At 37.5% G+C, this 14058-nt stretch overlaps 1 protein-coding gene across 1 annotated transcript in view; it reads left to right on the forward strand.

The window, feature by feature from the left end:
- GTF2A1 (general transcription factor IIA, 1, 19/37kDa) overlaps positions 1-14058 on the forward strand; it is a 76637-nt gene that overhangs the window by 50598 nt on the left and 11981 nt on the right. Inside the window, exon 9 of the mRNA XM_006884632.1 lies at positions 7877-7966. Within this exon, the coding sequence (XP_006884694.1) occupies positions 7877-7966 (90 nt within the window). The remainder of the gene's footprint in view (positions 1-7876; positions 7967-14058) is intronic.

The following is a 14058-nucleotide window of genomic DNA, read 5'->3' on the forward strand; positions in this document are numbered from 1 at the left end:
CAGTTGACCATAGATAGATGGGTTGATCTCTGGATTCTCAATTCGATTCCATTGATCTATGTGTCTGTCATTGTACCAGTACCATGCTGTCTAGTACAAGTAATTGTAATTTTTTGGTTTTTTTATCCAGTGCATTGATGATACGTTTAAAAATATATATGACATTGGTAGAACAGAAAGATGTATTAAATAGTAAATAGTTTGCTTTGATAATTCAGAAGGTAAGATAATATTTGTGATGAAGAGGGAAAGCACTAGAAAAGTAAATTTTACAGATTTATTTAAGATCGCTTTTTGGATCATATTCTGTAACCATTTTCTAATATAACCTTGTCTTTTAGTGTATGGATTTGTTTTAACAACTCTTCTTACTTCTCTTAGGTTTGTCTGTGTAGAAAGACAACTTATATCCAAAGTATTTCTCCAGTACAATTTTCAGTTTTGATCTTCGGTATTGTCTTCTTTTTTTGAAACTGACAGAACCTGTTTTATTATTTAAAAATAAGGATATGCTTACAAGAACAATGTGATCTTTACTGATAACTGCTTTGAATTTTTTTATTTGATATTTTAACGAACATTTAAAGAAAATTTGGATTACCATTCATTCATTATTGCAACCTACCTCCCCCTGTCCAGTTTACTTTTCTCTTTAAGTTTTTCATTGTTGCACAATTTCCTCCTTCCCCTGCCCCCACGTCCACTTTACTATGCAGCTCTAATTCTGGACTGTTGTCATGCAGATAATACCTAATTTTTCTTTTAGAGAGTTCTTTTCCTGTTTTCAGGCAGTGTTCATTATTTATATACCCTCTTTTCTTGGTTTTTCCCCACCCCCATGTCAGTCCTGTTTTATTATAACAGTGACATTATGCAGTATTTGTCATTTTGTGACCGAGATATTTCATGCAGCATAATGTCCTCCAGGGTCACCCATTTTGTGTAATATTTTGAATTCCTTATTTTTTAATGCCGCATCGTATTACATTGTGTGAATATACCGTAGTTCTCTATCCATTCATTGTTGATAGTCACTTGGATTGCTTCTATCTCTCTGCTATTTGTAAACTATGCAGCAATGAACATGGGTGTGCATGTATCTGTTTGGGTGGCAGTTCTGGTTCTCTAGCACCACAGCAAGATAAAGGTAAACATCTCAGTCACAAAATGGACACAGGCTATGAACAGACACTTCACTGAAGAAGACATTCAGATGGCCAGAAACACATGAAGAAATGTTCAAAATCCCTAGCTCTCAGATGCAAATCAAAACAACTATGAGATATCATCTCACCTCAGCTAATAATAGCAAAATTTAACAGAGCAGCAAGCAACAAATGCTGGTGAGGTTGTGGGTTGTGGAGAAACTAGAACCCTTATTGACTGTTGGTGGGGTGTAAATGGTGTAATCAATCTGGAAGGCAGTAGAAATACCAATTTACCCTAAAGAAAACAATATCTTCTTCAACTTAAGATTCAGTGTTCTTGTTTACCTTAATACAATACTATTTTATGGTATCCAAGTTATCTTAAAAAATAAGTTTTATTAAATGTTACAGATGAATAAAAGATACTTTAAAATTTACCAAAAAGACTCTAAGATTTATCTACTAGATGCCAACATTAATTAGTTAAAAAAATGTTACTATTTTATTGAAGCCTTCTGCATGTCTCTTCCAGTCTCGTGAGAGGATTTCATTCCTGTGAATTTTTTGTTTACTTGCCTTTCTATTTTGCCATATGCCTATGTTACGCAATTGAATAATTCTGTATATATTAGTTTGCAAGTGGATTCCCCTCTCCCAGGATGGTATTCCTGAGGTCCATCCAAGTTGTTACGTATAGGTATGGTTCACTTTTTGAGTACACCTTAGTTTATCCAATAAGGGATGTTTTGAGTGTGCTTGTTAAAGGCAGCTACAGAGTATCTAGTTTCTCTTTCCAAGGGAAAGAGTCTTGTTTGCACAGTGTTAAGTGCATGGTTGCTAACTTGATAGGTCCACCCACGCTGCTGAAGAAACATGGCAGCCTCATTCCATAAGGCTTGCATATAGCCTTAGGAAACCTTGTGTGACAGGTCGTTGAGCAGTAGGATTGCTAGGAATCAGAATCAATGTGATATGGCAGTGGGTTTGATATTGGTAGTGGATCTTCAGGGACTTACGCGAGAGATTTCCTAAGAGCCTTTTCATTCCTTGGCCTTAAGAGTTGAACAGAAGATTTCAAAGGGCAGCATGAGAAGACAACAAAGTATTATAATGAAATATGGAAGAACTGGAATTAGAAAAGAAAAAGGGGAGAACTTGCTTAGCATTTCTCAACCTGAAAGAATGGAAAAACAAATTCAAACTCTGTGTTGAAATACTGAAAGATGCTGTTGGCAAAATTGTGAATGATCCAGGAAGCATCCAAAGAAGACAGACTACACAGAGTCACTATACAAAAAAAAGAACACAAAAAAACCCAAAAAAACTGGCACGGAATCATGTTAGGAGGTAGCATATGGTAGGGAACTAGTGGTGAAGAATGTGGTTCAGGTTGCAAACAAATGTAGCTGTGAATGTGCTCAACAGTCTATACTAAGAAATTTGAAGATAGTTACCCAATCGAGTACAAGGGATCCATATTTTTCCCATTCCCAAAAAGGATAATCCAACAGAATGTGGACAGTACAGTTATATTACAAGTAAAATCTTGCTGCAGATTATCTGAAAATTTAGAATAGTGCATCAGTAGAGAACTACCAGAAATTCAAGCTGGATTTAAAAAAAAGACCATGGCACAAGGGATTACATTGCTACTATCAGATGTATCTTGGCTGAAAACATAGATACCGGGAGGGGTTTTGTGTTATATTGACTATTCAGAGGCATTTGACGGTGAATCATATTAGGGCCAACATAAGAAAAATGGAAATCTCAGAACACTTAGCTGTGCTCATGAAAAACCCAATGAGAAGGGAATACTACATGGTTTAAAAGAAAGTGTTCATCAGTGTTGTATCCTGTATCCATTCCTATTCAAGTCTGTATGCTGAGCAAATAATTTGTGAAGCTGGATTTTATTAAGAAGAATGTGGTGCCAGGATTGAAGGAAGACTCAACACCTGGTGTTACAGAGAAGACACAGCCTTCTTTGCAGAAATTGAAGACTTGAGACGCTTACTACAGAAGTTCATTTGACTACAGCCTTCTATATAGAATACATCTCAACATGGAGAAGTCATATATACACACCACTGGCCTAATAATAGGCAACATCCTGATAGGTAGTAAAGATTTGACATTTTCAACACTATCGTCTTGTGTGGATCCACAATCAGGAATTGATGCCTCTGAGTTGTAGTGATGGAGAAGAGTCGAACATAACCATGGACCACCAAGAAAACAAACAGGTCTGTCTTGGAGAAGATGAAACATAAGTTTTTATTTGGAGGCTAGGAATTTTTTCCCCCCCAGATTCGTAGCATTTTAATCCTTTTAAAAAAACCCCAATAATCCTACAGCTTCAAAATTCACAATGTTCTCAAGAAAATTAAAAAAAAAACATAATTGCTATTGTTGTGGGTCAGAATATATAAAACTAAGCATAAGTTTTAAATTTTTCTTTCTAGGGGAACCTGAAAGAAAATGGGAGCATAAAGTATAAATACCTAATTTAAGATTTTATGCAATCTAATCTAAATTACTTGTATAACTAGAAGCATAAAGAGTCAGTAACTACTGATCAATTAACTAGAAAATTCAACAGATCAGAATTTTTTATTCCCTCATTTCCACTTTTTTATTTTTTTTTGTCAGATCATCTTTAATGAAAACCACTAAGCCTAATTTTTAAGTATTTTTATTTTAAAAATTTTTTTTATTATTAATTTTAATAAACGTTTACAGAAACTTTGGATTTCCATTTATTCTTTGTTGCACTTTTCTCCCTGCCCAACCTCTCCCCCCTCCCCCCCCCAGATCTCTTTTTCTCTTTGAAAAGTGAAAGAAAAACTCTTGCACTGTTATACTTTCCTCTTCCCAAGTCCACTCCACTGTGCAGCCTTTCATTCTGGACTCCTATCACGACAATTCCTAATCATATATCCCTTTTAAACAGTTCTCTCCCTCATCTGTTAAAATGCAGTATATATAATTTCTCCCATCTTTCTCGGTCTCTCCCCCCAACCCTGATGTCAGTCCCACTTTACAACAGTGGCACTATGCAGTATTTGTCCTTTTGTGACTGAGATATTTCACTCAGCATAATATCCTCCAGGGTCACCCATTTTGTATAATATTTCATGAGTTCTTTGTTTTTTCACTACAGCATAGTGTTCCATTGTGTGAATATACCACAGCTTCTCTACCTATCTGTTTGTTGATGGTCAGTTAGGTTGTTTCCAACTCTTTGCTATTGTGAACAAAGCCTCAGTAAACATGGGTGTGCTATATCCGTTTGGGTGGCACTTATGGTCTCTTTGGGATATATTCCCAGTAGTGGAATTGCTAGGTCAAATGTTATCTCTATTTGCAACTTTTTTAGAAAGCACCATACTGCCTTCCATAGTGGTTGCACCATTTTACACCTCCACCAACGGTGAATAAGGGTTCCAGTTTCTCCACAACCTTGCCAGCATTTGTTGCTTGCTGTTAAATTTTTCTATTCTTAACTGAGGTGAGATGATATCTCATAGTTGTTTTGATTTGCGTCTCTCTTGGAGCTAGGGATTGTGAACATTTCTTCATGTGCTTGTTAGCCATCTGAATGTCTTCTTTGGTGAAGGGTCTGTCCATATCCTGTGCCCATTTTTCAATTGGGTGGTTTAGCTTTATCTTGTTGTGGTGCTTGAGTATTTTATAAATTCTAGATATATGTAATGGGCCTGTTTCATCTTTATAATCTTTGTTAACTTTGAGTCAAATATTGCTGTTGCTCTTTATCCCCGGCCACAGCACAGTATCTTTCTCCAGGGACTGGTCCCTCCTGATAACATTTCCAAAGCAGGCAAAATAGACAAAGTCTCACCATCTTTGCTTCTAAGGAGTGTTCTAGTTATACTTTCTTTAAAACGGATTTGTTGACTCTTTGCCAGTCCATAATCTATATTTTTCAAAAGCACCATAATTCGAAGGCACCAGTTCTTTCTTCTTCCTTATTCATTGCCCACCTCTAACATATTGATGTGAAGTGACTGAATTAAAAATACTACAGCTTAAACACAACACCTTGGGTCGGGTAGACTTTAGATCTCATAGTGACATTCTTTTTTTTTTAAATTTTATTTTTTTTTCATAGTGACATTCTTGTTATTTATCATTTTAAAGTGGTCCTTTGTTGCCAATTTACCCAGTTTCCTGTTTTGACTTCTATTTCCAACAGTGTTGATTATAGGTCAAAGTAAAATGAAATCTTTGACAATTTCAGTCTTTACTCCATCTATCATGATGTTAGATTTTGTTGGAGTGGTTAGGGTTTTTGGTTTTTATGTTGGGTTAGCAAAGGTGTCAGTCTGGAGACTAAGGTATGCCTCTTGCCATAGTCTTTGCAATTGCTAGCTCTGCATCGAGTGCTGGATAGTGAGTAGGGATGATAGAGAACTGATGCCTTTGAGCTGTGGTGCTGGGGAAGAGTGTTGAATATACCATGGACTGCTAGGAGAGCAATCAGGTTTGTCCTAAAGAGGATGAAGTTGGGCTGCTCCTTGGAGTCAAGGATTCTGGAACTTCGTCTGACATACTTTGAACATGTTGCAAAGAGAGGCCCATCCTTGGACAGGGACATTATGTTTGGGAGGGTGGAGGGAAAGCATAAGAGGAATGACCCTTGATGAGATGGGTCACTTTAGTAACTAGGGTAATGAGGGTAGGCGTGTCAGACAATAAGGTTGGCACAGTATAGAATAGGGTTTAGGGCTCTTATACATAGGGTTGCTGTTAGTTGCAAGCGACACAACAGGACATAACAAGAACAACAGGTTTAATTATAAACTATTAAAGGTTATAGTCTGTAAGCTTCTCCAGTAACTACTTCAGTGTGTTATTTTCTGCAAGCAGGGTTGTTTCATCTGCATATTGCAGGTTGATAATTCTTCCTCCAATCTTGATTACATATTTCTTCTTCAGATGGTCCAGCTTCTGAACAGGTATAAGAACTAGCAACCCCAATGTATACCTTTCCTGATTCTAACTTCGAGTATCTCCCTCTTCTGTTTGAATGTCTGCTTCTTGGTCAGTATACAGATAAACATAAGAACAGTTACTTGCTCTAGAATTACCTTTATTTTCATATGTTATCCATATTAAGATCCACACGAGTCAAGTGCTTTAACATAGTCCATAAAATAATAGGAGTAAACATCTTTTACCAAGATCCATCAGATACCCACAGTGATTTTTCATTCCTCATCCTATTTTTGAATTCAGCTTGAAATTTTTTTCATTTATGGTGGATATACTACTTCCATACTAGGCACTCTGGTGGCTTCATGGGTAAGGATTTGGACTGCCAACTCAAAACAGGCTTTGAATCCACCAGCTGCTCTGCAGGAGAAAGGGGAAGTGCCCTTCTGTGATTTACAGCCTCTGAAAACCTGCTGGAGGTCCGTTATGAGGTGATTCCAGCTGGACTTGGTAGTGAGTCAGTCGTACTCCTCCAAAGTTTTAAAATTCATCATTTGTGTTTAATATAAGTAATAATGTGCATTTCCATATTCTGTTTATTACCTTTGGAATAGTCACCATTTACAACAGAGATTTAAGCAAAAATACGTGTGTGAATGTTCATACAGCCTTTATGTACGGTAACTCAAAAAAGTGGAAATGACCTAATCGTGCATCTTATGAATGGATAGCCAAGATGTGGTATAATGCTAATTATTATTCAGCCATATTAAAAAAAATAGTATTCATAATATGTTCTAGCACAGTTAAACCTAAAAAATACTATTATTACAAAGAGGGGAAAAAGAAAAATCCTATTACAGGAGCGCTGGTGGCTTAGTGGCAAGAAGCTGCACTGCAATCCCAAAGGTACGTTGTGAACCCACCAGATGCTCTGCTGGAGAAGGAGGGGCAAACTCCTCCTGTGCCAGTCGGATCCAGTTTGACAGTACACCAAATTAAAAATAAAGAACAACTTTATTAAGTAAAAAAAAGCCAGATGTACATCAAAGACCATGTTGTACATTGTTTCATTTATAGAAAATACCCAGCACAAGTAAATTGGGTGAGCAGAAGGTAGATTATTGTTGCTCAAGGTTACGGACCAAGAGAAATGAAGAATGATGCTCAGTAGACATGGGGCTTACTTATCGGGTGATGAAATTGTTCTGGAACTAGATAGTGATAAAAGTTGCACTACGTTATGGTGTGCAGCTAAATCGTGTGCTTTAAAGCGCTTAAAATGATGGATTTGATCTCAAATTAGAAGGTTTTAAAAAAAAAAAAGGTTTTTACAATTTATATGAATGGTATAGTTTAAAGAGGTAAATACATGTATGAGTAAATCTAGACTTAAAATCGTTTCCCCTTTTCCATTTTTATTTTGTGAAATAAAAGTTTAAATATTCTTCTACAATTGTTAGAAACCTGAGTGAGATCTTTCGTTTGTTTTTTGCCACAGTTGATGTCATACTAACTTAATTGTTCATTTTATGATCTAGGTTAAGTTCTATATTAACTCTTAATTTCTTTTAATAATATTTATTTTTAATCTGAGGGCTCTAGTAACTTCTACTACTTGCATCTACCATAACTCTCGTAGTGGCTACATAAGAATTTCTATGTAGACTCTTAGTCCATCCTTACTATCAAATAACATCAAGATCGTCACGATATTGTTAATGAATATTAGCATATTTTGGTAATAAAATTTTCTTTTTTTTTATTTGTAGGAACCACTTAATAGTGAAGATGATGTGAGTGATGAGGAGGGTCAGGAACTCTTTGATACAGAAAATGTTGTTGTGTGCCAGTATGATAAGGTAAGGACAGTTATGTTTTTGATTATTGTTTCTTTTGTAACTTCTTCCCTAAATCTTCATTCTGTTTTATTCAAATAGTTGGATAGTTAATTGAGAACACTTTCTTTCATTGTAAACTGTTAATAAAAACCTTGTTAATGCCTTAGTGGGTTATTTAGTAGTATGGAAAAATGACTTTTTGTAGTTGTGTATCTGAAAACTAAGGAGTCATAGGAGAAGAAATGTTATTTACATATAAATTGTATAAATCTTGTTGTTCAGCTTATCTTATTGGATCATTTTTTTTCTTAGTTTATTTTTCATTTCAATGAACATCTACAGAGATTTTGGAATTCCATTCATTCATTGTTGCACCCTTCTCCCCGCACAAACCCCCCCCCCCCTTATTGGATCATTTTAAACAAAGCCATTTGGAATTTATCATTGGACAGCTCCCAGTAGCTAACTCAGAGGGGTAACTATTTTCAATTTAGCCTTGACGAAACCACATCTTTTGGAGTCCTTGGTGGTATATTTGTTAGAAATTCAGACCATCATTGGATATTATATTTAGTTTCTGTTATCTGTATAATGTATTTATACTACAGCCTTTAAGAAAAGGTAAATATCCCAATTGAAAAATGGGCACAGAATATGAACAGATACTTAACCAAAGAAGACATTCAGATGGCCAACAAGCATATGAAATATTTAAAATCCCTAGCTCTAAGAGAGATGCAAATCAAAACAACTATGAGATATCATCTCATCTTAGTAAGAATAGCAAAATTTAACTGAATAGCGAGCAACAAATGCTGACAAGGCTGTGGAGAAACTGGAACCCTTATTCACTTTTGGTGGAAGTGTAAAATGGTGTAACCACTCTGGAAGGCAGTATGGCACTTTCTCAAAAAGTTGCAAATAGAAATACCATTTGACCCAGCAATTCTACTACTGGAAATTTACCCTAAAGAAACCATAACTGCCACGCAAGCAGATATATGCACACCCACGTTTGTTGCGGCTTTGTTCGCAATAGCAAAGAGCTGGAAACAACCTTAAGTGCCCATCAACAAAGGAATGGATAGAGAAACTGGTATATTCACACAATGGAAATACTATGCAGCGTTGACAAACAGGGAACTCTAGAAATATATGCACAGTGGATGACCCTGGAGAACATTAGGCTGAGTGAAATATCTTAAGTCACAAAAGGACAAATACTGCTTAGGGCAACTTGAGGTTGAGAGAAGACAGAAAAGGAGGGGAGAAATTTTGTATTTGGCATTGAAACAGATGAGTGAGAGAGCTGTTTAAAAAGGATACATGATTGGGTATTGTCATTACAGAAGTCCAGAATGAAGGCTGCATAGTGGAGTGGACTAGGAGGGAGGGATTGCAGAACAATGAAAGTTTCTCTTTTACTTTTCAAGGAGAAGAGTGAATTGGAGGAGAGGGTGGGCAGGGAGAAAAGTGCAACAATGAATGACTGGAAACCCCTAAGTCTGTAAAGTTTCATTAAAATGAATTTTTAAAAAGTATTTAAGTCTGCTGCTTACTGTTTCAACTTAGTTGTGCTCTATATTGTAACACATTGCCACATACTTTGTAAATTGATGGCTGTGCTTAGAAAGACATTTGCCATCATTTTTGGCAACTTGTTAAAGAAATAGAGGGAATCTGATAAATGTTAAATGTTCCTGTAGCTTAAATCTACAATTTCGGAAGAAGGCATGCAAATTGTTTTTAAATAGTGATTGCTATTTTTTATCTTTCTGGGGTTCCCTCTTTATTTTAAAGCCCTGAAAGGTAAAGCTACAAGCAGGAGGTGAAAGTTTGTGGGAGAGCTAACCTAGAAAGGAGTTGTTGTGTGGTTTTTTTTCTTTCTCCTTACCACTGTTTCTAATCTTATTCAAGTGAACCGTTGGCTATGGTTATGTTATAGAGAATTTTTACACTGGCAGATGTTTGCTGTTTCAAGTTGCCATTGAGTTGTCTCTGAATCCTGCTGACCTTAAATATATAAAGAATAAAACATCAATAGGTTGTATGATGTCTTTGTGATTACTGAGTTATTGTATCACTCACTTCATCTAACATTAGCAATAATATCCCTAGTAACACATCCTCTTCTAAACCTAGCCTTCACTTCAGGTAATTCTCTGTTAATAGGCTGTTCCAGTTGTTTTTGTGTAATCTTCAGTCTGCTGTTAGGGACTTCTCCAAAGTACTGAAGAGCAATGGTGTCACTCTGGAGTCTAAGGTGCATCCAATACAGGCTATGGTCTTTACGATAACTTGTTATGCATCAGAGAGTTGGACAGTGACTAGGAAGAAGGAGAATTGATGCCTTTGAGCTGTAGTGCTGGAGAAGAGTATTGAATGTATCATAGACTGCCAAGAAAACAGATTCATCCTGGAGAAGGTTAAACCAGGCTGCTCCTTGGAGGCAAGGATTCTGGGGCTTCGTCTGATATGCTTTGGACATGTTGTAAGGAGGGACAGGTCCTTGAAGAGGGACATCATGCTTGTGAGAGTAGAGGGATGGCCCAAGAGGGGAAGACCCTCTATGAGATGGATTGATTCAGTGACTGGGGTAATCGAGATGGGTATGCCAGAGGCAGTGCGGTTGACACAGGATAGAGCAGGGTTTAGGGCTGTTGTACATAGGGTCACTATGAGCCACAAGCGATTCTACGTCACATAACACCACCACCACCAGTCAGTTGGCCAGGTGGCTGTCCTCCAGATTTCTTGGCACAACTTGGTGAGCACATCCAGGGCAGCGTCTGTTGAAATATATCAATTGGTATACCATTAATTCCAGGGGCCTTATTTTTGCCAATTCTTTCAGAGCAGCTTGAATCTCTTCCTTCATCAGCACAGGCTCTTGCTCATACTTTGTTTCATGGAATTCTTCTGTGTCCACCAATTCCTTTTGGTATAATGACTCTGCATACTCTTTTCATCTTCTCTTAATGCTTTCTGGATCATTTAATATTCTGCCGAAAATATCTGTAAATATTAAAAGACTCGAGGCTTGAATTTGTTCTTTAGTTTCTTTAGCTTAAGGAATGCTGAGTGAGTTTGGCTCTTTTGATTTCTGACCCCAGCTCCTTGCACATTCCATTGTAATACTTTGTTTTGTCTTCCTGCACTGTCCTTCATAATCTTCTGATTTCTTCCCTTGGCTTTGACCTCTCTGTTCTCTAATGTTCTCTTCTTAACATCCATCTTTGTCTTCCTCCTCTGTCTTTGCAATGACCTTTTGCATTTTTCCTGGATGATACTCTTGATATCCTCTCACAGCTCATCTGGTCTTCGCTCATTTAGTGTCAGGGCCTCAAAACCTGTTTCTGAGATGGTTTTGAAATTCAGGCAGGATAGACTTAAGGTCAAATTTTGGTTTCTGTGGATTTGATTTAATTTTCCTCAGCTTTTACTTGAACTTGCAGCTGGTGGTATGTTCCACACTCAGCACTTGGCTTAGTTTTCACAGCTGAATAATGACCTTCTCCAGTGGGGGCAGGGAGAAAAGTGCAACAATGAATGAATGGAAATCCAAAGTCTCTGTAGATTTTCATTAAAAGTAATAATAATAAAAAAGAAAAAGAAAATGCACAAAAATAACCCTGTTCTCCTCCTTCGTGTTTCTGTACTTGAGGGCTCAGCCTCAGTTGCCATATCTGCACATCTAAGTGCTCTGTTGTACATAGGGTTTTCTAAGTCCTGTTATCTCAGAAGTGGATGGCCAGTACTTCTTTCTTGGCCTGTCTGAATTTGAATGCTTAGATTCAGAAGATTATCTAACAGACGAGCATTTTAACAGAAAAGAGCAGTTGAAAGGTATTTCCTAATTGTAGAAATAACCAATAGATTTACTGTTGTTCCTGCCCTTGACATGTGCGTCTTTATCTAACCCTTTCCCTGCTCCACCAGCACTAGAGATATTATAGCTAATGTTAGATGGATCTTAGCTGAAAGCAGGGAGTACCAGAGGAATGTCTATCTCTGCTTCATTGACTATGTAAAGTCATTTGACTGTGTGGATCACAACAAACTGTGGCTGACTCTGAGAAGAATGGGAATCCCAGAATACTTATTATGGTTATGTGAAGCCTATACTTGGACCAGGAGGCAGTTGTCAGAGCAGAGCAAGGAAACACTGCATGGTTCAAAATTGGGAAGGGTATATGCCAGGATGTATTTCATTGGGAACGTCTGAAGGCCAATGATGTCAGTGTGCCTGATCCAGGCCACAGTCTGCGATCACTTGCTATTCATTAGAAAACTGGGAAACGACTAGGGACGATACAGGGAGAATTGATGCCTTTGAGCTGTGGTGCTGGAGAAGAGTATTGAATAATACCATGGCCTGCTAGGTAAACAAACAGATTTGTCCTGGAAAGGGTTAAACCGGGTGGCTCCTTGGAGGCAAGGATTCTGAAGCTTCATCTGACATACTTTGGACATGTTGTGAGACAGGACCAGTTCTTTGAGAAGGACATCGTGATTGGGATGGTGGGAGGGGGACAGTGCAAGAAAGGAAGACCCTGGACGAGATGGCCTGATACATTGACTGGGTTAATGAGGGTGGCAGGTGTGTCAAAGACAGTGAGATTGGCACAGGATAGAGCAGGGTTTCAGGTTGTTGTGCATAGGGCCGCTATGAGCCACAGGCAACTTGATAGCACATAAAAACACTCAACTGAGGATGTCCCATTTTCAGTGGTCTCAGCTTTACGAGATATGATGTCTTTTAGGGAGCACTGGTGGCCTTGTTGTAGTAAGAAGCTGCACTGCAATGCCAAAGGCATGTGGTTCAAATCCACCAGCTATGTGCTATGAGAGAAAGATGGCAGTCTCCTCCCATGGGATTAACTATCTCTGAAGGTCACTGTGGGTTGGTTCTGACTAGATGGTACACAACAATCACCTCACTGAGGGTTCCCCCATTTTGAGTGCTATCAGATTTACCAGACATGATGTCCTTTGCTAGTGACTGGTTTTTCTTAATGGTCTGTCCAGCAAAGTAAGTAAACGTTACTATCTTTGCTTCGTGGGAGTGTTCTGGTTCTATTTTTCTAAAACCAGTTTTTAATTTTTTGGACAGTACCATATATTTACTGTTTGCCAACATCACAGTTTCAGTGTGTCGTTTCTTCTGCTTTGCTTCTGTTGCTGCCCACCTATTGCATTTATGTGAAATGGGGAAAATATCCTGCTTTAGCCAGAAACACTGTAGTCTTCCAGGTGACTTTATTTTTTAACACTTTAAAAGGACTCTTTTTTAAAAAAAAAATAATTGGTTTGCTTACAAAGTTCATATACATTGAGTTTCATGCTTTATACAGCCATTCTCATGTGTTAACATCTTATAAAATTAATCACCATTGGACCTGCCTCTTTAGCCTCTCTTTTCTCCCAGGTTCTTTCCATTTACTCCCCCCCAAACTGTATAATCCTGTGGTTTCACTCTACCCATCCTCAGCTCTCCCCTCCTTGAGTTCCCATACATGTTTTACTAGTTAACCTTTCGTTTTTATAATGATCTTAGGCAGTATTTGTCCTATGAGACTGTTAGTTCACTCATCATAATATTCTCCAGTCTCTCCAGAGTTACATAGCATTTTTTTAAAAAATTGCTCCTGAGTACTGTATAGTATGCCATTGTGTGAATATATCACAATTTCTCATTTCATTCAGTTGTGGTTAGACATTTGGGGTTGTTTCCATGTTCCTGTGATGGTGAATAATGCTGCTATAAACATTAGTGTTTTAATCTCCGTTAGTGTCTCATTTCCAATTTCCTTTGCAATAGATTGAATTGAGTTATCAATTCATGCACATTATTTGATTTCTTGATTTCTGCTTCCAGAAACATTGATTGTTGGTCCAAGTAGACTAAAATCCTTCTTGACACCTTTGGGGTTTTTTTTCTGCACTTAACTTGATGTTTTTTGGTTCAGTTATGGTGAATTTATTTTCTATCATGTTTAGGTATAAATCATACTATATAGGTTGATCGAACATGCAACCAAGATGCATTGATAATAATGGGTGACTGGAATGCAAAAGTCGGGAACAAAGAGGAAGATTCAGTAGTTGGAAAA

Source organism: Elephantulus edwardii, unplaced genomic scaffold (genome assembly GCF_000299155.1).
Source record: "Elephantulus edwardii isolate Elephantulus edwardi_28Jun2011 unplaced genomic scaffold, EleEdw1.0 scaffold00037, whole genome shotgun sequence".
Taxonomy (NCBI): domain Eukaryota; kingdom Metazoa; phylum Chordata; class Mammalia; order Macroscelidea; family Macroscelididae; genus Elephantulus; species Elephantulus edwardii.